Below are 27,010 nucleotides of genomic sequence, written 5' to 3'. Positions count from 1 at the left end.
AAATATAGGATTTAAAAAATGCAATAAAATTCTCAATATTAAACTGATCAAAAGTGACAGTAAAGACAGTTTATAATGTTTCTGTAAAGATTTCAAATAAACGCTGTTCTTTTGAACTTTCTATTCATCACAGAAAAATGGTTTCTGCAAAATATTTATCAGTACAACTGCTGTCAATACTGATAATAACAAGCACTGTTCCTTGTTACCGCATATGTACTGTACACTCTTAAAATGCTGGGTTATTTCAACCCAACTTTGGCTAAAATATGGACTAACCCAACCGTTGGGTTAAATTTATACATTCAACTTTTAACCCAAAAGATGGGTTGAAATAACCCAGCATTTTTAAGAGTGTACATATTATATGAAAAAAATGCAAACTAGGAGCATTTTCACTGGTAGTCTCAGACTTTTTACCCTACTGTGCTTCCAAGAATGGCAGTTTTTCAGTATGCTACTAAATTGCGGCATACAGCCATCCCATCCGAGCATATTTCTGTCAAACAGCGAACGGCTTTCTTATCTCTAATACATTCTCCTGCTTCACATACCTTTATAGTCATATCATCTGCTGCAGTAACCCAAACATCTTCACAATACCAAGAAAAGCAAGCAAGCAGGTGCAATTCTGCTCAATTAGTGATAGTGAGCAGTAACCCAAGCGGTAAAGAAAACAAGCAACGCTCTGCTGTTTTTCAATAGCCATTGCTTAGCCAACTCAGCAGCTGGGCAAGTACCTGATGGCAGGAATCTCTTAATATCAGTACCAGTGGAAATTGTTTGTGATACACAAACCGAACATCTCCTCTATTTCAATAGGAGAAGAATAGGGCCAGTAGGGGGAGCATCAGATATCATGTCCTAACTTCCAGTTTGCCAGGTTCCTTAATAACTAGTGCAGTCCTACATTGTGGCACACAATTCATTGAGTTCATTGTGATTAAATACAGAACACAAATATTCAAAAATGTATTTATAAATATTTGATCCATCAGCAACAATAAAATTGCATCTACATATTTATCGAATCAACATCTGCAGTTGCTAATAGAATTTTTCATTTTTTTTAAGGAATTATGCTCTAAATTAACTGCAGGTTTCAGTCAAAGAGAAAACTTCCTATTGTGCTGTTTTCAAAGAGAGTTTGCATGTCATAAATAACCGCTAAATACTACACTGCAGCGAACAATTTTACTAATGATGTGACTATGATCAAAACAGACCGCATCATTCCATGGCCTATAAAGATCTTTTGCGGCCAATTTAAGACATCTCTTAAACAACACAATACACTCTATGTTTGGGTTGCTAAGACAGTCAATAACAAAACTTCTCTAATCCCCCAAATGTTTTGCTTCAACACAATGAACATTTAATTGATTAAAACCCCCATCTCCACATATCAACAAGCAGATCAGAGGGCAACGGTTCTTGGGAGCTGCGCATGCTGCGCTGTACCACACAGTGATTATTTTCCTCAATTCTTTGAGTGTCCTCACTTTCTGTGTTTTAGGAGCCAATACCTACACCAATAGGCCAATCAAAAAGTCCTTTTCCCATCATGCACTAATGGCTTAACAACAAAACACAGACCAATATTCCTGTGGGAATAACCAACGCTCAGTACTCATCTTTATTCTCCCCTGAAAAAAAAGGAACGGTTTCCCTGCAAGAACTCATTTCTCCACAGATGTGTCATTGCTCCACAGCAGGGGGTTGAACTTTCTAATTCTTTTAAAAACCTTCTTAGCGAGACGTCCTGCGGGAGCCCCAGTAATTGCAGTGTTGATCTGTTTACCCTCTGTTCTGTTTCTTCTGGTTCTCTGTGTCACATCTTTTGCCCGCTCATCAAAGGAGGAAATATTAAAGGAAGACTGGGAATTGTTTAGCCTCTTTACAATGAGCATAATTAGGTAAATATAGCTTGAAAAAAAGTCATAACAGTTTTGTTTATTATTTATTTAAATTTTTTTTACTTTATAAGGCATTCTTACATTCCTTCATTTTTGTGACATTTTCATGTCTCTGGGTTCGGGAAGAATTTCTTGGAGAACTTCTGAAACCTAACGGACTGTGAATAATTCAGATGTCCCTGGTTGGACCATTTGGACAAGGACAAGAGCTATTACCATCTACAATGCCATTTCAGCAAGGAAAAGAGCACGCTACTCGCAGCACACCTCTTTATCGTGGGAAATTCCAATTTAGCATTTTCTTTTGCCTTGGGACTCTTCTGGTAATCACTACAATCAATGAACAAAACAGTTTTTTGCTTATATGAGTCATTACATCACAAGACAGAAATCATTATGTGATTAATCAATGTAAAATTGCTGTAATGATTTTGCCTTTTACTAAATTATGTCTTTCTCAGGCATTTAACTCATGATTAGAAGATGTGTTGTTCAGCCATGGAAAAAAAAATGTCATTATTAAATTATCTTAATGCTTTACGATTAAATAGATCACACAGAAAGGGGTTCCCCAGTGGACACTAGGACACAATTAAAATCACCATGTGTTAAAATCTTGGCAAGGATCCACACCAGATGGAAGCAGGATTTAGTTTTTTTGACATTGCGACATCTTACTGGTAACCATTCAAGTGGGAATGTGTCCATTGTAATGTTTTTAACTCGTCATGAGCTAGCAATAAAAAACTAAGCTGTGATGGTGCCTAATTGAAGACAGAGATCATTATCAATTCATTCGAAGTCAGCAGGGGCCGTTCACCCTCATTCAAGACTGAAGTTTTAAACCGTACCAACTCCCTCCTTGTGACTTCACTGTGACTAAATGCACCCTGCCACATTCAAGGTACTTTTTGTGGTTTTCTTTATTGATACCACTGTGCACACACTCTTCATTTAAGTCTTCAAATTAAGAATTACAAAGGAGCATATGGAATTTCAACATTACAAAAGCTGCGGGAAGGTTTCAGCTTTAATGGGCTTTTGGCTCCTTTCCCAGCATGTAAGATGTGGCTGTATTTTGCATTTGTCACGGGTTTACTATAAATTCAGTGTCCATAATTGCATTTCCAGGTAACATAAACACCAAGAAAGAAAGAAAAAAAATAGACAGTAAGTTTAAAGAAATAAGACAAACATTGTATTTTATATTATTAAGAGACCATTCTCTGTGAAATTACTATAGGAAAATACATATTTGGATTTTTTTTTTTACAAATGTTTTTATTATGTAATAGAAAGAATAAAAGATATAGTTAACTAAACAAATGTTGACTTTTTGTGACAACATGTCCAAAAAGTGTTAACATTTTAACAGTTATGGAACACAAAACCATTCATAAAAGGGCACAATAAAATCGTTTAACATTAAAATGTACTTATTTATTTTAATAAGAGGTGGTCAAAGCTTCCTTTTTTTCTTTTTTTTTTTTTTTTGCTCAAGATCATTTAAGTACTATTTATAGATATATGCTTATCTGATATGTTATTTTTGTCGTCTACAGTATCTCAGTCAAATTCTTTAGCATTAATTTTTATCCATTTTCATAGCATGAAAGTACCTCATTAGAGTCTAGCATTCTCTATCTGTCCTTGAACGATCCCTCACATTCCAATGAGTCGTAACTTCCCTGTTTATCGGTTCAATCGGGATTTGTCTAATGAGGCACTTGTCCTGAACGGCGTGCAGTCTGCTGTGTGTGTGTGAGTAAGTGAGTGTGTGTGTGCTGACGTAGAGGTGGGCTGGCAGAGAGTTAAGTGTATCTAAGTGCCATCAAGATAAGGCAAACATCAGAAGTCCTGAAGACAGTAGATAGCTCAGAGTCTGAGTTACTCTGATGTGTACATGAGTTGTGTCAGATGATATCTCAGCGGAGGCTCACATTTTCATTCATTCTGAAAGCTCAAACTGATATCTACAGCAGAAAAGTTGTAAAGTGGTTTCATGAATGAGGTATCACGACATCGCTTGGTACTCTCCAGCATCATTTTATTTTTCGTCAGATTTGGACGATCTGAAGCTGATCGCTGGAAAGCTGAGCGCGTATTGGACGGATCTTCTCCTCGAGCAGAAGAGCTGTTGTGAGAGAGTTTTGCAAAAGTGCACCAGCAGCAGCATGGATTACTTTTTATTTCGACTCTTCTGTTCTTTATCTTTGGCGTCGCTTCTAGTTCAAAGGTAAGAACTTGCTCAGATGTTTCGTGTCAAATTTGAACGATTGCAATCGTTTCTGCACGTTAATATTTACTGCACACATTTGCTCACAAACATAAACTAAATGAACTGCCATGGTATTCTTTACTTAAGTGCATCATAAAACTTTCAAAAACAACAAAAGACGTTTTTAAAGTTATTTACATCCGTTTTGGGATTTACATCTTTGGAAGTTTTAACTCTTTTGTAATGTATTGTCAGTGTCATAAAGTGCTAAGAGTTTCATTTAATATCAGTGAATTCACTTAAAAAAATATTTTTTTGATTATTTATTACTTAGGCCTATGTTATTATATTTTAATTTGCAATTTAGCAGTAGTTTACAGATGAGCTAAGTTTGTAGTTGTTTATATATAATTTTACGTAACTTTTCTTATATGTGCTGTTATGGAAGTAGCTTTACATCTGCAATTTGTCAAGTAAACTTATTTGTAATTGTCTCAAATCAACCATTTTTGATGCCATATTTTCTGCATGCTTATGGTATCTATTACCAGTACATGGTGTATTTTGTAATAGTCATGAGCATTAGACAACTCGGTGGTACTTTTGTCACTTTTGGCAACAGCAGGTTTGTATGACCTAGTAATAAAGGATCTTTTGTATATTATAAACACTTACACAATGCAAAAGAACACAGGGTATTTATTATTTATCACTTCTTTATTTATTACCTTTTTTCGTGCAGATGTATTTGGATAATTGATAAGGTTTCATTCTGTCTTCTAGGGCAGACTCAAACGAGATCCTGGGACTAAAGATCCCCTTTGACCCTATTCTCAATGCCAACACGGTGTGTTTGACCCTGCCTGGCCTGACAAAGAAACAGCTGGATGTATGTATGAGGCATCCAGATGTGACGGCCTCAGCCATACAAGGCATCCAGATCGCCATCTATGAGTGCCAGCATCAGTTCAGAGGACACCGCTGGAACTGCTCAAGTCTAGAGACCAGGAACAAGATCCCCTATGAGAGTGTTGTCTTCAGCAGGGGTAAGAAACAGAATGAACCTAATGAACCCATGTTGAAATAGTGCCTTTTTAAGTTTGTGAACATTCTGGGGAAAAAATTGGGAGAATCTGGTTTGGTCTTTGCTTCTCTTGGGGCTGGTGATTAGAAGTACAAAAAAGTTGGTTTATGTACTTTATTAACAAACTAGACCACATGTAAATTGGTTTGGTTAGCTGGAAATGGATCCATATTGGCGAACTTGAAGTTTGTATACTGCAAACAGGCATAAATGTTTGATAGTAGGAAAGCTTTATCAGCCATAGGCATATATCACTTCAAGAGTGGATGTAAATATCCTGCAAGAGGGCTTCCCTGGTCAGTTAATGCATTTTACTCTGTTCCAGTGCAAGTACTGTGAATTTGCTTTCACCATTTTCCCAACCCTCAGTGGCAAAAGCATAAACCTGTTTAGTTAGTTTCTGTAACCCAAAGTGACAGTTTCCTTCAATCTTTAATTCATTTTCCCACTTCCTCCACCATCAGCGCAGCCGGGCGTACCTCTCACTTTAAATTATTTGTTAGATTGATTTGTTCCAGGTCTATCATTGGCTTGGAAGGAAATCTAAAACAGCATTTCCATGTATGTGTCTTCTGGCCTGTGCCTAAGTGCCATTTGCCCCCCACAGAATCATGAGAGGATTGGACAGAAAAAAAGCAGCACCGGCTGGTGTCGTGTTTGTGCGCGTGTGTGTATTTCAGCATGCAGGTTTCCTGTGCATGAGTGTATGTCACTGTGGGTGGGTGTGTGTCTTAATAAGTGTGAGTTTCTGTGTTTTGAAATGATCAATTGAACATCATTCAGCTATCTCAGATCTTTGCTCTGAGCCCCAAGGGCAGCTCTGCCATCAGCAAGCATTTTTGTAAAACACAGTGAATTCCAGACACTAAATGCTTCACACCAGATTTAAGTCTCAAAGGCACTTTAGTCATTTGTAATCGCTGCCAGAGATGGCCAAAAAGGACACTGAGGCGAGGCTGCATATACAGGCCTAATAAGACAAACCCCAATCTGCATTAAACATGCTTTTTAAGCTGTAGACGTGGGGTCATGGCCAGTTTAAAACTTGTTCAAACTTGGATCTATCTATCTATCTGTCTGTCTGTCGAGAAAGAGATTCATATGCTTTCAGATTTTTGATTATTTTAAAGGCAAGGTAGTCATTTCATAGGCTTTTATTTTTTATCTTTATTTTTTATTTTTATAATGTTTTTTTACGATTTAACAGCAAAAACAGGAATTGTATGTGTACTTAAGAGGGTCTTTTTATGATGAAGGACTGCCCTTTGATTTTAGCAAGCAGAGGGAACTATAAACTATTTAGCCTTTATGGGCTCTTTCATGTTCCTGAGCATGACCTTCTTTAATTCGCCATCTGCCCTGAAAGTTATTCAGGAGAGTCTGCTTTTATGAAACCGCCATTTATTATTGTTTGAGACCATTAGTTTTCAACAAGCCTATAGCACATGCAGGCACCTTCCTCAGTGTGGAAACCCTAGAAAGAAAGAAGAAAAAAACGCTGTAATTAAGTATTCTTATATGAGAACAACAACACAACTTGCTACTACTACATGTGGCTCTCATGTGTTCAAACATATTTGCTGAGGAATTTCTTAAATCTTGTCGGAAAGCCTTAAAGTCTGCCGCACTTCAGGTCCAGTAAAGAGTGCAGCGGATGAGAGCTGAAATCCAGATGAGCAGCATGTGATTAGTGCAGATCAAACGGCCGCTAACGGTAGCCAGGTTAATTGCAGCCACGTTTTTGAGCTCAGCGCAGAGCCTGTGCACAGATGTGCATGTCCGTGCCTAAGCCACGCTAACCAGAGCCCTCCACACCTTCTCCATTGTTCCAGATTGTGTATGCTTTGGATGCTTAAGAGCAGTGCAGCATTCACTAGCTTTGTCCTGTGAGGTCTTTCTGTCGCTTGTTGTTTGAAGGAATATACTGGTACTGCTTTCAAACATCAGGGCTCAAGTGGTTTCCTCAAATACGATAGCATTCTTCTCCACAAAGCACAGAGAGAAAAATTCCAGGGGCAAAGTGGGCTGTGGATAAACAACGTTTGAGCAAGGCTTGCCTGAATAATTTCTTGTATTGTCTCTTTGGCAGGTTTCAGAGAAAGCGCGTTTGCATATGCCATCGCAGCGGCCGGTGTGGTGCACGCCGTGTCCAACGCCTGCGCCATGGGCAAGCTAAAAGCCTGCGGCTGTGACGAGAAACGCAGAGGGGATGAGGAGGCATTCAGGATCAAACTCAATCGTCTCCAGCTGGAGGCTATCAACCGGGGTAAAGGCATGGTGCACGGCGTGATGGAACACTTTCCCGCCGACACTCTCGGCCCCCAGGACTCCTGGGAATGGGGCGGTTGCAGTCCCAACGTAGAGTTTGGGGAACGCTTCTCCAAGGAGTTCCTAGACTCCCGTGAGACATACAGAGACATTCACTCCAGAATGAGACTTCATAACAACAAAGTTGGCAGGCAGGTGAGAGACGGCGTTACGTTGGCTGTGTGTGTGATGTGTGACACTAAGCCTGAATGAATCAGCAGTGTTGGATTGCATTTCCAACGAGTGCAAAGGGATCAACTTACGCTCCCTTTCAAGGTGCTTTAAAACGCAGTGTTCAAAGATGAGCGCTTCTTTTCTACTGAGATACTATAATCGTGTCCCATGTACTATAGGAGACAATAGCGGTTGAGTTCCTTCTTTTGATGTACCTAGAAGCTACAGATTTCCTCCGAGCGGCAGTTAAACATTAAGGGACGCTCATGTTGCAGCTGTGCTCTTGAAAGCTACATCCCTGTCTGTTTTGCCAAGCCTAACATTTTTATTTGTGAGTCGTGTGATCGTTGGTTTTTCTAAAGCGAGGCCCTGCCTGCATCTAAACAGACAAGCTGGTGCCCAGTCTATGCTCAATTAGGTGCTCTCATGAATCTTTTCCGATCTCCACGCACCCCCCGAACCACCTACCAACAACAAAACACTTAAATGAGCAATAACTCCACTCGAGCAAAAGTAAACATGTGCTTCTCTGAAACGTGTTATCTTTGGATTTGGGAATGTTTAAAAAAGGCATTTAAGATTTTTAGCAAAATATGCCTTCCCTGGTGTTGCCTTTGATCAGTGAGATCTTCCTGGTGGCAATGTGTGATGTAAGAGATCGAGGTGTTGTCTTTTTGCCTGTGTTGTACTAATTAGATAATAAGAGGCAGATTAGTGGCACTGTAGAGCAGTTAAGTTAAATGCACTGAGAGGAATGACAGGACATGGATAGGGTAAAGATCTGATGGATCCTAATGGCCTTTCTGAATCATTGCTTGTTACTTGTGTTTCATCAAATCAAAACTGTCTTATATTTTAGATTCTTTACTCTTTGATTTGATAACATCTTTACACGCTCTAGGTATTTTCAGAACTTCATGAGGAGCATTAGGAGCAGTGTTTCCAACAGACCTGAGGGATTTTTTTAAGTTATCTGGCCACTTGTTTATTGGTTTTTCTTCACTCTTTAGTCCAAGTTACCCATCCTAAAAACTTGTTTACTTCTGTAAAGAATATCATATAGCATTTTTTACACAACAAGTTTCAAACATAAGCAAATAGATCACAGTTGTGTAAAGATCATCATTGTTAATGATCACTCAAGCAGTTTTTACACAATCGTGCTTCATAGTTAGAATTCTTAAATTATCTTCTTAAATGATGTAAGAACACTGGAAAGAGTATCCTAACTTGGTTAGGAGTTGCAAGATGACTGCATTATGTAGACAGAGGCAGAAACCATGCAAAAATAAGTTGGAATTTGCCTTTTTTAATTTATTATTATGTAGAGTGAGAGAAACTACAAAGATTTTGAAAAAAAGGCTATCGCTACAACATTCCAACTACTAACAGAGCTGGTGAAAAAGTACATGTGGACATCTTCGGTTTTGCCATTTTTCCACAGCCTCTGTTAGTTATTTCATGGTTGCTCTGATACAAAAGATATTCTCAAAGAAACTCAAGTGGCAAGACAGTTTGCTTGAGCTGTTTAATGTTATTTTACTGTAAATCCCATTATGCATAACTTACATTTTACTGATATATTCTTTTGAAAATATGTATTATAAATTCAAATCATGTGAGCTACTGCATTTTGCAAAATAGCACAGTCTAACAGCAACCATGTTATAGTTAAACTTCAAATATTAGACTGTGCATGTTTGTCAGCTATGTATAGTGTAGTTGGATTAGAAGTGTTTGTACTATTTCTCTTCTTGTAATCCTGAGGTAACAAATTTGGCAGGCATTTTTCTCAATAGAAACTTCCATTGCTTTCAAGAGATACATTTTTACCAGTTCATGCATTCTCTGGGAATCAAAGCCATGACCTTGGCACTCCTAGCGCTACGCTCTACTGATTGAGCACTACAGTATTTTAAAGGGGTTATATGAGGCCTTTTTAAAGATCATTATTTTTGTGTATTTGGTGTAACAGAATATGTTTACATGCTTTAATGTTAAAAAAAAACACATTACTTTTCAAATACTGTACATAATTGTACAGGTGCTGGTCATATAATTAGAATATCATCAATAAGTTGATTTATTTCACTAATTCCATTCAAAAAGTGAAACTTGTATATTATATTTATTCATTACACAGACTGATATATTTCAAATATTTATTTCTTTTAATTTTGATGATTATAACTGACAACTAAGGAAAATCCCAAATTCAGTATCTCAGAAAATTAGAATATTGTGAGTAGGTTCAATACTGAAGACACCTGGTGCTACACTCTAATCAGCTAATTAACGCAACAATTAACACCTGCAAAGCCTTTAAATGGTCTCTCAGTCTAGTTCTGTAGGCTACACAATCATGGGGAAGACTGCTGAATTGACAGTTGTCCAAAAGATGACCATTGACACCTTGCACAAGGAGGGCTGAGCTCTGTGTCCAAGCACATTAATTGAGAGGCTAAGGGAAGGAAAAGATGTGATAGAAAAAAGTGTACAAGCAATAGGGATAACCGCACCCTGGAGAGGATTGTGAAACAAAACCCATCCAAAAATTTGGGGGAGATTCACAAAGAGTGGAGTGCAGCTGGAGTCAGTGCTTCAAGAACCACTACACAAAGACATATGCAAGACATGGGTTTCAGCTGTCGTATTCCTTGTGTCCAGCCACTCTTGAACAGCAGACAGCGTCAGAAGCGTCTTGCTTCAAAAAGGACTGTGCTCTGATGAAAGTAAATTTTGCATTTCCTTTGGATATCAGGGTCCCAGAGTCTGGAGGAAAAGAGAGGAGACGCACACAATCCACGTTTCTTGAGGTCCAGTGTAAAGTTTCCACAATCAGTGATGGTTTGGGGTGCCATGTGATCTGCTGGTCTTTGTCCACTGTGTTTTCTGAGGTCCAAGGTCAACACAGCCGTATACCAGGAAGTTTTAGAGCACTGCATGCTTCCTGCTGCTGACCAAATTTATGGAGATACAGATTTCATTTTCCAACAGGACTTGGCACCTGCACACAGTGCCAAAGCTACCAGTATCTGGTTTAAGGACCATGGTATCCCTGTTCTTAATTGGCCAATCTATAGAAAATCTATGAGGTATTGAGAAGAGGAAGATGTGATATGTCAGGCCAAACAATGCAGAAGAGCTGAAGGCACTATCAGAGCAACCTGGGCTCTCATAACAGCTGAGCAGAGCCACAGACTGATCGACTCCATGCCACGCCACATTGCTAAAGTAATTCAGCAAAAGGAGCCCCAACTAAGTATTGAGTGCTGTACATGCTCATACTTTTCATTTTTATACTTTTTAGTTGGCCAAGATTTATAAAAATCCTTTCTTTGTATTAGTCTTAATTTATATTATAATTTTCTGAGATAATGAATTTGGGATTTTCCTTAGTTGTCTGTTGTAATCATCAAAATTAAAAGAAATAAACATTTGAAAAAAGCTTCACTTTTTGAATGGAATTAATTAAATAAATCAACCTTTTGATGATATTCTAATTATATGACCAGCACCTGTATGTCCTCTATGCCCCGCCTCTCTCAAAAGCGTCATTTTCTACAAAGTCCCTCCTTCCGACAAGTGCAGTCTGCTCTGATTGGCCAACTGAGCCAGTGTATTGTGATTTGCAGAACACCGCATACACTCGTCGGAAATGTAACGCCCTTTTCCACAACCGCGAGGTTCATCTTTCAAAATAAATTTAAAGACAGTTAATAATGTCCTTAGTTTTACCATCAGTTCAAGCTCGAAAGGGGAACAGAGTCGTGTGACAGACACAGTGATGAAGATTGTATGTGTTTGCAGTAAACAAGCAACAGACGGTTAAGACCGCTGACTCCACTGTGTGACAGTCTTTCTCTATCTCTCTCTCTCTCTCTCTCTCTCTCTCTCTCTCTCTCTCACACAAACACACACACACACACACACGCGTGCAAGCAAAATTCCGCATTTGAATATTCAATTGCAAATACTTAAACTAATAACAAAACATACTTACAGTAGCTGATTCAGAAGTGCCAGATTGTTTGTAGCAAATTCAGAAATACATCCTTTCCTAGGTTCATGAAACAGTCATCCATTAAATTTGTTGCTGTTCTGTTGTAAGTAATATTAAAGATTCCTAAATGCATCTACTTTCAGAAGGCCAAATATAGTGCTTTCACTTAGATACACACAGCATCTCCCTGAAATCGCTACTTCAATACTAATTTCGGTTACTGAAACCATGCCTTCTTTCTTTGCGTGAACATTTGGGTGGCATTACGCAAATATTTCCACATAGTGACGTAGACATGTGGGAGCGTATTAGAAAGAGTCGTTTTAGAGGGGCGTGGCAGAGACTTAACTTTGATAAAGAATATCTCTTTGGATTTGAGACTTTGGTCTTTGCAACTTTATAGATCTTCTTAATGCACCAAGAGCTTGTAACACTCCAAAGAGAAAGGAAAAATTGAAATCACATTACATGACCCCTTTAAGAGTTTCACTATTGCTTTTAGCTTCAAAATTAGTCATTTAAACTTTTTTTGGTGTGGCTGCTCCTCACACAATGACAGCTCATCCACTGTGGATTTTATACGTGGGAGGTAAGATATCATCATGAATTAATCTGCTGTCACTCTTTATCAGGACGGTACAGAGCTGAAGTGTAAATGACCGTGATAAGCTCACATGGGCTTCACTGGCAGGTTCACACAGACAGAGTCACAGATTGTTCATTGTTAGCTGCTTCCTCTTCTATAATTTGTCTCTGTATCGTTCCATCAGTTTTCTGGTTCTCTTGATTATGCAGACAAAACATACTTGGTCAGTCCCAAATAAATGAACAGATAGTAGCTGTGTTTGCCATCTAAAGTACATCTACTAATTCTCATGCCCGGTTCTCTCTCGCTGTATATGATTAGGCACATTGTTCTAGAGACTGTAAATTTGGTTAATTTCTAGGGTCTTTGTTATTGATGAATTATGCCACATTTTTTTTATGATAATTACCGTGATCATTGTAGATATTTTTTGGCAAGACTCAGAGATGACACTTCAAAGGATCTTTATTTTTATCAGTTTCTAAACTGATTAATGGTTATTTATATTGGGTGATCTATAAAGGATGCTTGAATTTCAGGATTTCTGTCTGAGAAGCTCAATTAGGAGGCGCGGTGTTTGATCAAGCTGCCAGCGAGGGTGTGATGTACAGAGAGATGCAATATTTCTTCTGCTCCTGCCAGTAAGCCTGTTTGGCATCCAAACCTGATTGTCAGAAAACATACAGACAAGAAACTTTGCTGCTACCAAAATATGTTACTGTTGGCAGGTTTTCTTGAGTCGGTGTCAACAAGATGAGAAAGTAATCCTCCATCTTTAATTAAACTAATTTTCTAAAAATTAATGATATATTTATGTTTTTCCCTTTTTAGCCCATTGTCTTTGGCAGTTGAGTCCCATCATTTTGGCAGATGGGTGATGTGACGTAGGGTTCCGGCCGGGTACAAAGGAACATGCTCTGTATCACAGAGCTTTTGTTATTTGCAAGGTTTGCGACCCAACATTCCCTCACCTCCCTCCCCGAGAAAGGTAGCCACTTGTCAAGGAATGTAGTGACTTTTCTGGGATGTACATGTCGCCTCATGCCCACCCTCTGGTTCTCACGACGTTCAGTCTTGTTAAAAGCTCTAATTAGTGGCTGCTGGCTATTTGGGAACAGATGTTTGAAGCCAGCAAAAGATTTTAGACATCAAACACAGCAGGAAGTAGAAAGATATTCGCCCTTCCTTCCCCAAATACACTGTCACTGGCCAGGGCAACACAGAGGGGGGTTGGGGAAAGGAAACTTCATTAAGAAGATCGATTTAATTGTATTGTTTTAGAATTGGCCATTCACTGCTTCTGGCAACATCATGTGGACCGGCAGGGCATGTTATTATGTTTGCAGTAGTTGCTGATTACATGGCAATGTCTAGTGGGGTTGTAAATTATTTTTTGCATGTTTTCATTGGAGCTCCTTCCACTCAATGAAGACCGGTTGGAAAGCCAAGCAGCATTTCTACTTTTAGAGCAAAGCAAGCAAAGAGCAGGAGACGGTACAGAAACACAATTTATAAGAACAATGTTTTGACCTTAAAGTATTAGTGACATTTCCTCTACATCTCCTTGCTATATACACCACAATTTATTTAAATGTAAACATTTTTTATTTACCAAATACATCACGGTCTCTTTACGCAGCTATCCGAGACAATTAATGAAGATGAATGTAGGGGCATTGAGGTTTTAGTGGAACGCCTCCTCTAAAACATCAAAGGAACAGAGCAATACACATTTAGCAATTCATCAAGAGCCATTAGATGGAGGATCATGTTGTAAAGGCACCCTGTCATCATTTTGTCCTAGATCTTAAGTGGACTCTCCAGCTTATAGTCTACCTAATGGTGTCTTACTTCGACTACAAGCCCTGAACACAAAAGTGTTCCACACGTGATTGTCTCTGTTTGTGGTGACAGACTGGACTGCTAGAATCAAAGGACAGAATTTAAAGAAACCAATAATGCAGTTTTAAAGCCTATTATCTTTTATCTGTTGTCACCTGTACAGGGGGTGATTGCTGTGCTACTTAAGCTGCTTCATTGATGCTTTTGTTCTCAGATGAACTATCTGCAGTAGGTTTACAGTACAGTAGATTGAAGGATATTGATCACTGCCATGTGTAAACTCTTAATCAGAAAGGAAATCAGCCTTGCTACCATATAGCAATTCTGTACCACACTGGAATTGCTGTGATATATTCCCTCATTGGGAATTTCTTTAGATAGTGGCATCAAGTATACTAATACAATTATTTATTTAAATGAGTATTTTTAGATGTGTATTTATTTAAATGCACAAATAACAAAATAAATGTGCTTTTTTTATTTTCTGAACAGATGAAACAAATCATTATTAAATTATTTTTAATTTGTTCAGAAAAATCTGCTCTTATTTTATACAGAAAAAGACAATCAGGAAGAATAGTACACAACTGACTAATGTTGAGCATGTTTTTAAGAGGAATAAATAGCAATGATTCATTAATTTAAATGCGGGATGACAGAGAAAAGTTATTTTATCCACAATATCATACCCTAATATTTTTCACCCCCAATGAAACCCAGATGAACAAAATAAAGTCCCACTCAGAAATAAAGCACATTAAGAAAGTTAAATGTGTTGCAAATGCGGTTTCAGTTTAATAGTATTCTTGAAAATATTCAGTTGTATCCATGGCTTGATTGATAGATCCCAAATAATTTAATATTATTGTAAAAGCTGCTTAGCTTAAATGTTAGTGTTAGCATTGTTGATGTATTGTGAAGGAAAAAGCATCTGACATGAGGGTCTGTGCAACTGTTTTGCTGTTTACTGCCTGTGTTCCAAATGTGCTACCAATGTGTTTTACTTGATCTCAGTCTGGTGCCAGTTTATGGGCTTGTCTGTCTCACTTTTTCTTCAATTAAAGTGGCCCAGATGTGGCTCTCAATTTGCTCTGCACCAATGAAATTACAGCACACCCTTCAAAACATCCACATCCAATGCATATCGGAAAAGAAAATGTGCTGTTTATAGGCCCTAATATGTTTTGCTTGCAGATCCATTTATAGTGGCTTCTGCTGTGTTACAGTAGCTTTTGGAGCAGCACATGTTGCTGTACTGTACACATCAAATGCTGAATAACTGCAACTCTTCTTCCACTGTGAATCTGCTGTTGCCAAAGAATTGTCAAACCAAAAGATTTGCTCTCTGTAAGGTTGAAATATGTTTTTTCTGTGCTGACACCCTCTTTAGATTTCCAGAACATCCTGTGATTGCATGCGGTTGTGCTGTAAATGTATGCTCCTCTACATAAAAAGCACTGTATCCCTATAGAAACTGTAAGGTACATTGAAACAAATGTGTCGATAACGCCTATTGGTTCACAAGTTTGATTCAGTGCCAGCAGGGCAGTGCAGAGACTTGACAGGCTTTACTTTAAGGATGTTAATCTGTACATGGCAGACACAGCAATGAGCTGCGCTTCCTGCACTTCATCTGTAGCTCCTCAGGCTAGACGGTCTGCCAGGCTTCAGTCAGACGCTCCACCTCTCCACACACCCGATAGATTAACCTGTTGTCACTTAAGCAGGGCAGCAGCTTCCAAGAGAGCACTTCCTGTTTCTTCCTCGCTTCCTCCGCTGCCACTTCACACACACCACTCCAGCCCTTAGGTGCCGAGTCACGGCAGAGGAGGAAGAAGAGCAATCAGACCCTGAGATCTTCCATCCTATCCTTGTAGATTCCTTAGCATGGGCTGCACATGGCAAGAGCAGGCAGGTCCACTTCCTAACTGCTGGAGGTGAGACATTTAAATTCCCGTCAGGTTCTCTGCACTCAAAGGGAAAGGATTTGAATAACCTTATTTGTCTGTACCCACATCCCATTAGGCCTCAGGGAACTGATTTGGCTTCCTTTCGGAAGGCTGCAGTCTCTCGAAACAATCCCGCAACGACTTTGAAATGATGAAAAGGCTGGTGCTACACAAGGTTAATCCTTGTTTATGCATCACCGAGAGTTAACTTGAGTGCCACTGGGGTGTTCACCTCAGACGTAGCACGATCAGCCTGAAATTCTTGTGTCAGTGTTTTGTGGAAACAGTTTTGTAGTACCTGATTTGCCATTGTGGGCGTATTGTTGTGATTGATAGTTGTTATCTTTGGCCTCAGTAAGGGTGTGATATCTGTTTCATATCTGTCTCTTTACTCTTTGAGCCCATTCATATAAAACAGACCTGCTGCATTTGCATGCGTCCCTATGGTGGCTAATAGCTTAAAAAAGAAACCACCGGCATGCAAACCATATAGCCTGAAGAATTCACAATCTTCAGGGACAGGAGGTGTATGCTTTTGACAACTGCTGAAAGTGACCTGCGAACGGCAACAGTTGTCCGTCAAATATCAGAACATTCGGTTTTAGTAGGCCTCGCCCATGGAGGATTGAAGTCATTTCAAAAACTGAAAAAAAAAAAGACGCCACTGCATAGAGCTGACGAAATAAAAACATAAGGCATGACTGAGTGACGTGAAAAAGCTCAACTTCATTTTGCACAGTGAAACCTTATCCGTTGAGTTTTGACAGACAAAACTCAACTTATCTCTAAAGATGTTCAAATTGTGTTTTGTCCCATGGTGAGCACTAGGAAGCCCAAAACAGTGTGAAATGTGGGATTGCTAAACCTTAATGTTTGTGCTAGTGTTGTTGATATGGGTGGGTGCTGGGGCATCTGTCAGTAGTGAGGGTGGCCCCTCTTCCTCTTGGTAATTGGATCTAAAAGTTTATAGCTGGGGATGACAGATGAGTGCATTGTTGAGAGAATGGGAGGTCTGAACTTGTGAGTAGGGCATCCTCATCTCCAACTCTGATATGTCATGTGGTGAAACTTATAACCACAGAGGGAAAAAAAGTGCATGAGCAGTACTTGGCTGAATAAATCTGTCAATAACATAACACTCATTAAGTATATTTTGGCATCATTTGTTATTTTCTAGGTTAAAATATATTAACAAAAGTATTTGAAGTAATTTTGTCAGCCAAATCAAAGTCATGCGGTCTAACCAACATGTAGAAACATGCAGAAAAAAGAAACTTATATATATGAAAATAACCCATATAGACCCTTATGAAAACTTAAGCTTTATGAATTTATTAATGAACTTTATTAATTAACTTGTACCTTCTGTAATTTAAAAAAATGGCACAAATCAATGATTGAAGAATCATTTCTCACACATGATGTATGTAATATGAAAAGATGTTGTCATCAACAGTTCACTGTTATGAAAATCAAAATAAAGATTAAAAAAATATTTTTTTATATATATAAAAAAACCATTTAAAACCATAAAAAATTGTTTTCCTGACTGATTACATCCTTAAACATAATTGACTCATCTATTAATATCTGTATAATTTTCAAATCATCACAAATCAGTGATTCATATAATAAAAGCTAAGATGATTTTTCGCTAATACAGCTTTAGTCATTGCTTTGCTAGGTCTAGATTGCCAGCTATGGTCTAGATGCTGTGGTTTCCAGATTTTAATGTCTTCCTCGTCTGTTTTGCTTGTGTGCAGGTTGTGGTGGACCACATGAAGAGGAAATGCAAATGCCATGGCACATCAGGAAGCTGTCAGCTCAAGACCTGCTGGCAGGTGACTCCAGAGTTCAGAACGGTGGGCTCGCTGCTGAAGGATCGCTTCGATATCGCCACGCTAATCAAAGCCCACAACAGAAACACAGGTCAAGTGGAGCATGCCCACTCGACGCACCGACGGAGAGCCAATGCTAACGATCTTGTCTACTTTGAGAAGTCGCCGGATTTCTGCGAGAGGGACCCTGGATCGGACTCTGCCGGGACGCAGGGCCGGATCTGTAACAAGACCAGCCAGGGAATGGAAAACTGTGAGAGCCTGTGCTGTGGCCGGGGCCACAACATCTTACAGCAGACTCGCAGCGAACGCTGCAATTGCAAGTTCCACTGGTGCTGTTACGTTGTTTGCGAGGAGTGCAGGATAACAGAGTGGGTCAGCGTCTGCAAATGAAATAAGCAATCATCTATTAAATGTACAAAAACAGAAATTAAACGTAGGGAAAAACTGAGAAATCCCTCCTTTTGCAATGGACTGCCATTTCCATGATTCAAATGGAAAGCACAAAAGCAGACTGAGATGAATTGAGTGCTAGAGAAGTGTGCATGTGTTTGCGCACTGCATGGGTCCAAGCACAAGATTTCAGACTGATTTTGGACTTGCACTGCATATAATTTCATAAGGGATTTTTAATTTAAATAAATTAAGAATATGGATATATTGTTGAGTAAATTACCAACAGAGCACTCATCGACACTACATGGTGTTTGTTTTGTTTCAGTTTTTTAAGAAATTAATGGCTCCTAGTCCTGTAATATAGCACCACGCAGACGCATGGGATTCCGGTACATAAAGAAGAGAAATAAATATATCTATATATAAATATAAATACCTTTGCACAGAGCATTTTTCCAGAAGAGTTTGCCAAATGAACTCTGAGTATAAAAACGGTATCATATACCAGTTAATATAAATTCAAAAAGGCCAGCATGTCTTGTTCAAATTTCCAGCGATTGTACAGCATATATATATATATATATATATATATATATATATATATATATATATATATATATATATATATATATATATATATATAACCACTTTAATACTGTCAAAAGTGTAAACTGGTCTTCATAGGCTTTTTAAGCACAGTCTGTGGATCAGTCCTGGTGACCTGTGGAAAGGACAACACTGTTACATGGATCTGGATATTGGTTATAGGAGACTAAATGTATGAAAAGAAGCTGGACTTAACCTCTAAAGATGCTTGTGTGTATGTTGTTTGCCTGCAAACTGTTGGCTGTGCCTCTGTTCACTGTAACAGGACCATATTCACCAGAGCTTTTAATCTCAATCAATAGATATTTAGATATATGTATAATCACGTCCTGATCACCACACCCGTAATGTGGTAGCTATAGGTCCCCTCAACTCACTCGACTTTATATAAAAAGAAAATATCTCAATTTTTGCCAGAACATTCTTCAGGTGGCACAAGTGTTCAGACATGACTATTCAACATTCAAAGTTGTTTGTGTTTTATGACTTACATAAAGTAGTAAAATATCACTTGATATTTTATGAAAGTAACTGTTCATGGCCAGTGTTAGAAACTTCTATATGTTTTAGATTTATTTTTATTTTGAAAAAATCATGAGGTTTCTACAAAAAAAATCATAATCAACTTTTGCCCATATTTACCATTTTTCATATACAGTAGTATCTGACAATGACATTACATTTTAAAAGGAACTCCAACCAGTTATTTTAAACATTGTCCCATAATGGAAGAAGAAAGTTTGTTTGTTTTAATCTGCTAATTTTGTTCTGTTCTTCTGGTTTGCTTTGTTGTTGTTATATTTATTTATTTGTGTGATTTTTTTTGTTATGTAAAAATATATGTCAAAACATCAAAAGTGCATTTGTAAAAATATACCGAGTCAGTCAGCTGAGTTTTGAGTTGTCAGAGTTAAGTTCCGGTTAACGTTTAATTTAATTTGATTGTTTGCACATTTAGACCAATTATTCTGGAGAAAATGACTGACATGTAATACTGTGCGAGGTGAGCGCGATAATATGCCTTTTTTATTTTAAATGATATAATTTGTAAGTTTGGATATATAAGTTATTTTATTTTGTGGATAACTTAATATTTGTAAAACAATAAAGAACTTAATTATAAATGGTTAAAGAGTGATGTTGACATTCCTGCATATAGCTTTCACATTTGTGACCCTGGACCTGGTCTTAAGTGTCAGTTTTTTCGAAATTAAGATTTATACATCATATTAAAGCTGAATAAATAAGTTTTCAATTGATGCATGGTTTATTACGATCTGACAATATTTGGTCGAGATACAACTATTTGAAAATCTGGAATCTAAGGATGAAAAAAAAATCAAAATACTGAGAAAATCGGCTTTAAAGTTATCCAAATGAAGTTCTTAGCAATGCATATTACTCAATCAAAAAGTTTTTATATATTTACGATAGGAAATTTACAAAATATCTTCATGGAACATGATCTTTACTCAATATCCTTATGATTTTTGGCATAATGTTTTTTTTATATATATATAATTTTGACCCATACAATGTTTTTTTGGCTATTGCTAAAAATATATCCCAATGACTTAAGACTGGTTTTGTGGTCCAGGGTCACATTTTACCTGTTTTGCGTGTGCAACAGGAAGGAAGAAAACCAGGGTCACATTATACAGAACAGGAGAGAGACATAGAGTGTGTGTGCAAAAGAAAATTATAAATAATTTCTTCAGTTTTCTGGCAAAAGTAAACTATTTTTCATTTGTGAACTGCATGCATGAACAGTGAGGACAAGTACGTTGTTGCAGCCTGCAGAGAGATGCCTCAGGGTTTCAGTCAGTCGACAGCCATTTATAGAGTAGCAAAACTGATCATCTCAGCTTTTATATAAACATGTTGCAGCATAAATTCGACAAGTAACCCTTTTAATCATTAATTGCCATAAAAAAACATAGTAAAGTTATAATTCATAACAAATATTATAAAGCTCCATAAGAAACAAGAAATGCACAAATAGAAGTGTACAAGATAATCTATACTGTACAATCACGATTCTAATCAGCAGATAAGTGCGATTTAATATCTGGCCAAACAAGAAAACTCATCTGATTGTATGAAACAAAATACAGAAGAAAATCTTCATGTTCTGTTGAGATTAACTGTATGTTCTGTATTTTGAGGGGCAAAACAGCAGTTTTTAAAATTGTTTAATTTAATAAGCATTTCATTTTGTCAGGACTGAAGACATTTGAAGTGTGTGATCATGTTGTTTCATAAATATATAATATTTAATAAAACATTTTTAATTCTGATGTCTATGTGCGCAAGTTATTGTAATTTGTTTACAAAAACGATCCACGACTATTAAATGCAATAAGAGTTGATGACCTGATTTGAAACAGGCAAAACTAAATTCTACACATTGAAGATTTTTTGTGTGTGTGTGTGTGTGCTTCAGTTTGAACTAAGCTAAAGAAGAAAAAAAAAAAGATTAACAGTCAAACTAGTAACAGTCAAATTGACAGTCACACGCTCATACCCATGTGACTTCTAAGAAAGAGCTCATTTGCATATATTGTGTCTTGTATATCATTCACTAAGGTGTTGTTTTCTGTGCGGTTGAAGAGCACGCTCCGTGCAGGAAGTTGATGCTTAGGGACACATAGAAAGGTTTGAAAAGACATTGAGGAAAAAAAGAGGTCAGCTGGGGAAAGCAGCCGATGGAAAACAAGCACCTCAGTGCCAATGCCTGATGTGAAATAAATGTTCTGCTTTTTTTCCCCAAGGGTGGATCACGTCAAGCTGATGTGATGGGCCAGTCTCTACAAGCACAGGACAGAACAGACAGAGAGACTGTACACGCCGCGCAAAGCTCAGAATGACACAGTTTTTATTGCAGCCAGAGATAAGTCATTATTATTATGTTAGCTGAAGCAAAAGCATGACATGTGAGAGGGAGAGACCAAACCGTGTGTATTGAGACCTGCGCACCATCTGGCCATGGTTGTTTCACCGTGCTAAAGGAATTATGATCTGAGAGTCAAAGGCTCATTTAATTATTGGTTTGCAAACATAAGTGCACTTTGACCTCCCTACATGCTCAGAGACCACACATGAATGTTTGAGCAGGTACTGGTTTGCAGATACATGAGGAATTCAGCAAGAAAAGATCCTGTGCACGCAGATGAACACTCTAACAGGCCCTGCATTGTGGTTTACCTGCACTTCACTGTCAGTACTTCAACTGGTGTCAACATAAAAATAAAGTCAGTCTGATACAACTGTCCTGATATCATGAAGAAAATCAATTCTGGAAAATAGGCAGTTTGCAATTATTTATTAATAATATATCATATATCTATAAGGTTGTTAATTATCATGTGGTTCATTTCCTCAAAAGCTTAATGATCACAAATGAATAGTGAAACAAAAAAAAGTTTCTAATACCATTTTAAAAGTTTGAGCTAAGAATTTAATCATCTTATTTAGCAAGGACAATTTTTATTCATTTATGAATTTCCACAAAAATATTAAGCAGTACAACTTATGTGTGTGTGGACGCTTTTGTGACATAACGGGACACAGATTTGTATAATGACAAGTTATTACAAGGAGAAGGTGACTTTTCATGACATTACCCCATGTCCCCACTTTTCAAAACGCATATAAATCACACAGATTGGAGTGTATTGAAAATCTAAAATTGCATAAAATTTAATAAATTGCACAAAAACAAACCTGTGTGTATGCGTGTACCGGTTTGGGTGGTTTATGAGGACAACAATGTGTATAATGACATGGGTATGACATAGGCACTACAAGGTGAAGGTGGTTTATGACGACAAATAAATAAATAATATCTGTACACTAAACTGTTGTTTACAGAACATTTCTAGATACTCTAATTGGTCATTGTCCCTTTAATGTCACTGTCAACATGCTTATAGCTTTGTCTGTAATAAGTATTGACGTCATAATGCAGAGGAAATCAGCCACATTCCTCTTTTATCAATGCTATCAATCAAAGGTTTTCTGGTGATCGTGCATAGTAATAATGTTTGGTAACACCCTTTGTTTGAATGTCATACTCTGCATGCGATAGCTGCCCATGAAATGCTGTAGTTCTGTGATGCGTGTGATTTTGTGAACATTCAAATTGAACAGGCAGGATTGAGCTTGTTTAAGATTTTTTTCTTATTGTATAGCACACCAACCCCGACCACTATCCAGTTTTGGTCTATTATACACTCATTCAATTCTCAACAATATTTGCTATTTGTCATCAGTTTGTTCTTTCATTTCATCTCAGCGTTGCAAAGCACATCTTAATGCTAGTAAAGTTTTCTCAGCTTTCTGATGGCACCCATGAAGATTTTGAAAATCTGTAAAACAGTGAAACCACAAAAAAGGCAGGGGGGAAGGTTAGTCAGAGAGAAGGTCCATTGATTTGCAATAGGCCTCACAAGGATTAGAGCATGACGCACAGAGAGACAGCACTAAGACAAAAAGCAGGGAATTCTCCACAGTCAGACACCAGAAAGGTCATGATGAAAACAAGAAGCAACAGCAAAAAGAACAAACTATGGATACTTCAAATTATGATAAGAGTTCCTTTTCCCACCACTGAACTGCAACTAAAATGTCTATTATCTTGCAATTTTATTAAATACTTTTATTTGCAAGGATGTATTCCAATGTATTCAATGTTTGCTTCTTAAGTAGACAGGACATTTCATGGAAAACAGGATTTTTATTGCTGTTTTGAAATTTGACTGCAATCTATGTTCTAACATTCACAGCACAAAGCCACCCATCCAACAAACCCTTTGGGAAAACAAAAGCTGAAAATAGGTGGTTTAGAAATTGTTATGACTTCAGAAGGATGAATATATGCTTCAAACGGCCACCAACAGTTATAGCAAGGTCAAATGACATAATATGAGAATGAGAAAAAAATAATTTTTGTCTGCATGTATAATATTGATAATATTTTCAACAAAAAGTAAATTGGTAATCAGTGTAACCATCAAGTAAAAAAAAAAAAACAGTACTCCTCTTACACTTACATGCTGAGCTTGACACAGACACATGATCAGACACTCTTTTCTAACTCTTTTTCAGTGTAAGATGTCTTAAATGTACAGCAGGAAAAAACATTATTAATAGAGGGTGGACAATGGATGTGTAAAACTAAAATATGATTTAAACATATAATTATGTTTTTGGTGCTAGGAACCTTACTAACCATATATGATACTTTATATGTGGACTTTAGGTAAAAAAAAAAAAAATACTTCCAGGAATAATGATCACTGACATCATACTCAAAGCGGAGCCAGAGCTGGCAGAGTGTAGGTGGTCACAGACTATAGCAAATAGAAGCTCCTGGTCCAGTTAAAGGTGATTAGAAGAGTTCAGGTTTGGTGGATAAGGTCTAAAATAAGCCATTGTCAGCACCGATCAAGCCTCCCTGGCATGATCAGAAGAGACCTCGCACACACTAGCAGACTTAATCATCTTAACCCTTGACTTATACATCAAGATTATACTATAATATCTCACTTCAGTGCACCCTGAAGACTTTTCAGTTGTTTTCATTTATTCTATGTATCCTGTTTCTGTATGATTATCCAGTTCTACTGTTCTGTATCCAGTTATTTGACCTGTCCAAAACACAGTCCATTATGCAGCTTCATATATCAAACTGGTACTTATTATAATATAATTTCAATTCATGAATCATTATCTTGTAGTCATTAACTTAGTGTTCCTGTAGCTCAATTGGAAAGGTTGGGTGTTAGATTCCCCGGGAACACGATAGGTAAAAATTTATAGCCTCACTGAACTGTAAGTCACTTAGGATAAAAGCACTGCTAAATGCATAAATTTATTTTATTTAATTTATCTTGTAGTTCAAATAGTTTTACCATTGACTGCACCTTGTTATTCTTATATAACAGCTAATGAATCTGAAGTCTCACACATTTAAAGAAAACAGCTTAGAAAATAGGATAAAGCTTTATTATAACATTTTGATTTTTTTCTCTTGGTGCCTATTTTCTCTTTGGACTACAAGTCATTAGTTAAAAACTCAAATTTGGAGCCATTCTAGGCCATGTTAGTCACTTCAGCTTTAATTGAGTTAAATTCTTATGAAAGGAAACACCACACTATAATTTAAATACATACATCTAACCTTTTCCCCAGAGGCTTCATACCTCTTTCTGGCAGCTTCTTTACAAATACTTGATCTGTGCTAACATCACAGTTTGATCCTTATGATTATTTTAATAGGCCACATCAGAGTGGCAGGTTTTTTTAGGCAGCTAGAGGGATAATTTGCGCACAGGTTTTATGAAATATTGAGACTGGGCCAGCAAGTACATGCTTTTAACACCATTTGCAACATGTTTGGGGTGACCTTAGGCAACACTGCCAGCGAATTCACTTCCATTTTCAGAAAGAGAAGATGTGAAGTGGCGCTTTCCCCAGCGACTGCTCCACTTTACTCTCAGATTAGGCTCTGTGACAGCTGCCTCACAAGTGTGGAGATGGGGAACGACACTGGAAGCCATTCTTTGAAATATTGATCAGCAGGGTTAAATATTTCCCCGTCGTTCTTGCTATAAATGGACCTGTGCCGGTGAGCTATGCTCTGCTTCCGGCCCCATGCGTAAAATCTTTAGCTCACAGTCTACCCACTCCTGTTCCTCGGTTCCCCCGCCTGTCCTTACAGCAAATCTGGACTTTATTTAAGTGCTCCCTCTGTATTGAGCCGTAGTGAATACTGCATGAGCTCTGTTTCTCATAGTCTCCTTAAGTCACTTGTTGCATGTCTTAAAGAACATCACGTTCTTCAGGCACACAGCGGGAGAGCTGCGATCTGACAGAGACACAAGCTGTTTTTTTTTTCTCCAGGTCTGGGGATTTCGTGTCTTTCTCAGAACTTTGAATACGTTGCCTGATGTGATGTTAAAATGGTAGCTGCGGGTTTTAATGGCAACTGGTAACAGCCCGAAAACATATAATTTAGTGGAGGTAAAACATTTGTTCAATTATTATTATTTTTTTTTTCAAATGTTTACTTCCTCTTAAAAATATTTATCACGCCCCCACACAGCAGGATATCAGTGAACATAAGACATGGAACATGTTCATCTTAAGGGACCAGATCAAAAGCGGTCCATGTTCCTGGAGAAAAAAAAAAAAAGATTTAGGGTCCCTTAACTGGAGAAATCCTTGTTTTACAGCCTACCCAGCCCTGTTATAATGCAGCAGATGTGGCTGCCAGTTCATTTACACTCATTTTGAGGTCCTCGTAGATCATATGCTTCCATTTGTTTTTTTTGTTTTTTTCAGGTTAATGACCTTAGAGAGATGAGTTACATCAGGTTTGGTAGCTGCAGATCACTGATTTTGAACTACTTGTTAGCATTCTGGCTTAAAATGTTGTAAAAGGCATCTATTTAATTTCAGAAAAAAAAAAAAAGAAAATCCAGATAGATTTCCATCCCCACATATTTGAAGCTTAATTAAAAGAAAAACAGTGCGTAAGGTAAGGAGATTTATCTTTTTTCCTTTCAGGAGAGCCTTTCAAAGATCTTTGAACAATTTCACCCTTGATTGCTCTAAAATGCCTAAAATACCTAAAATACCTACTAATGTGCCAAAAGGGCCTAATATCAGAAAACAGCCCTTTATCACAAGCTATCTGGAGGTTAGCATGCAGACGACTGGAAAAGCAGGGCTTCCCACCATCTCACCACATTCTGACATATTTAAATATAGTCTTTGAAAATGTTTACGCATGGTCATCCTGAAAATCAAGTGTTCTTGTCTATGCCCCTTGATTTACCTCTAAACTCCGACCCTCTCACAGTGACCCAGGGCTCTACAGCTTTGATCAAAGTTATCTGCACTAAATGGGTTAAATTGCTGCATCATCAACCAGCCTTCAAATCTTCTAAAGTGTATAATTAGCAATTCCAACATTAATAACATAAAAAGTAGAAGCAACCTTACCCTATAATCTTAAGCTTTTTTCTCCCCCTCCTTCCCCTGTCCTCTCTCCTCATCCATTTTTTCAGACTGACCTAAACAAGCCAC

The 27,010-nt window shown here is 37.7% G+C and overlaps 1 protein-coding gene across 1 annotated transcript; it reads left to right on the top strand.

Moving 5' to 3' along the window:
• The first annotated feature begins 3,676 nt into the window (after window positions 1–3,676).
• On the top strand, window positions 3,677–18,787 carry LOC132152800 (protein Wnt-10a-like). The gene is made up of 4 exons (XM_059561697.1): window positions 3,677–4,152; window positions 4,918–5,180; window positions 7,308–7,681; window positions 17,843–18,787. The coding sequence occupies exons 1-4, from the start codon at window positions 3,923–3,925 to the stop codon at window positions 18,308–18,310; spliced, it is 1,335 nt and encodes a 444-aa protein (XP_059417680.1). The 5' UTR covers window positions 3,677–3,922; the 3' UTR covers window positions 18,311–18,787.
• Window positions 18,788–27,010: the final 8,223 nt, after the last annotated feature.

The sequence above is a fragment of the Carassius carassius genome, chromosome 11 (assembly GCF_963082965.1).
Source record: "Carassius carassius chromosome 11, fCarCar2.1, whole genome shotgun sequence".
In the NCBI taxonomy this organism is placed as follows: Eukaryota; Metazoa; Chordata; class Actinopteri; order Cypriniformes; family Cyprinidae; genus Carassius; species Carassius carassius.
This window is presented reverse-complemented; position numbering and strand designations above follow the sequence as displayed.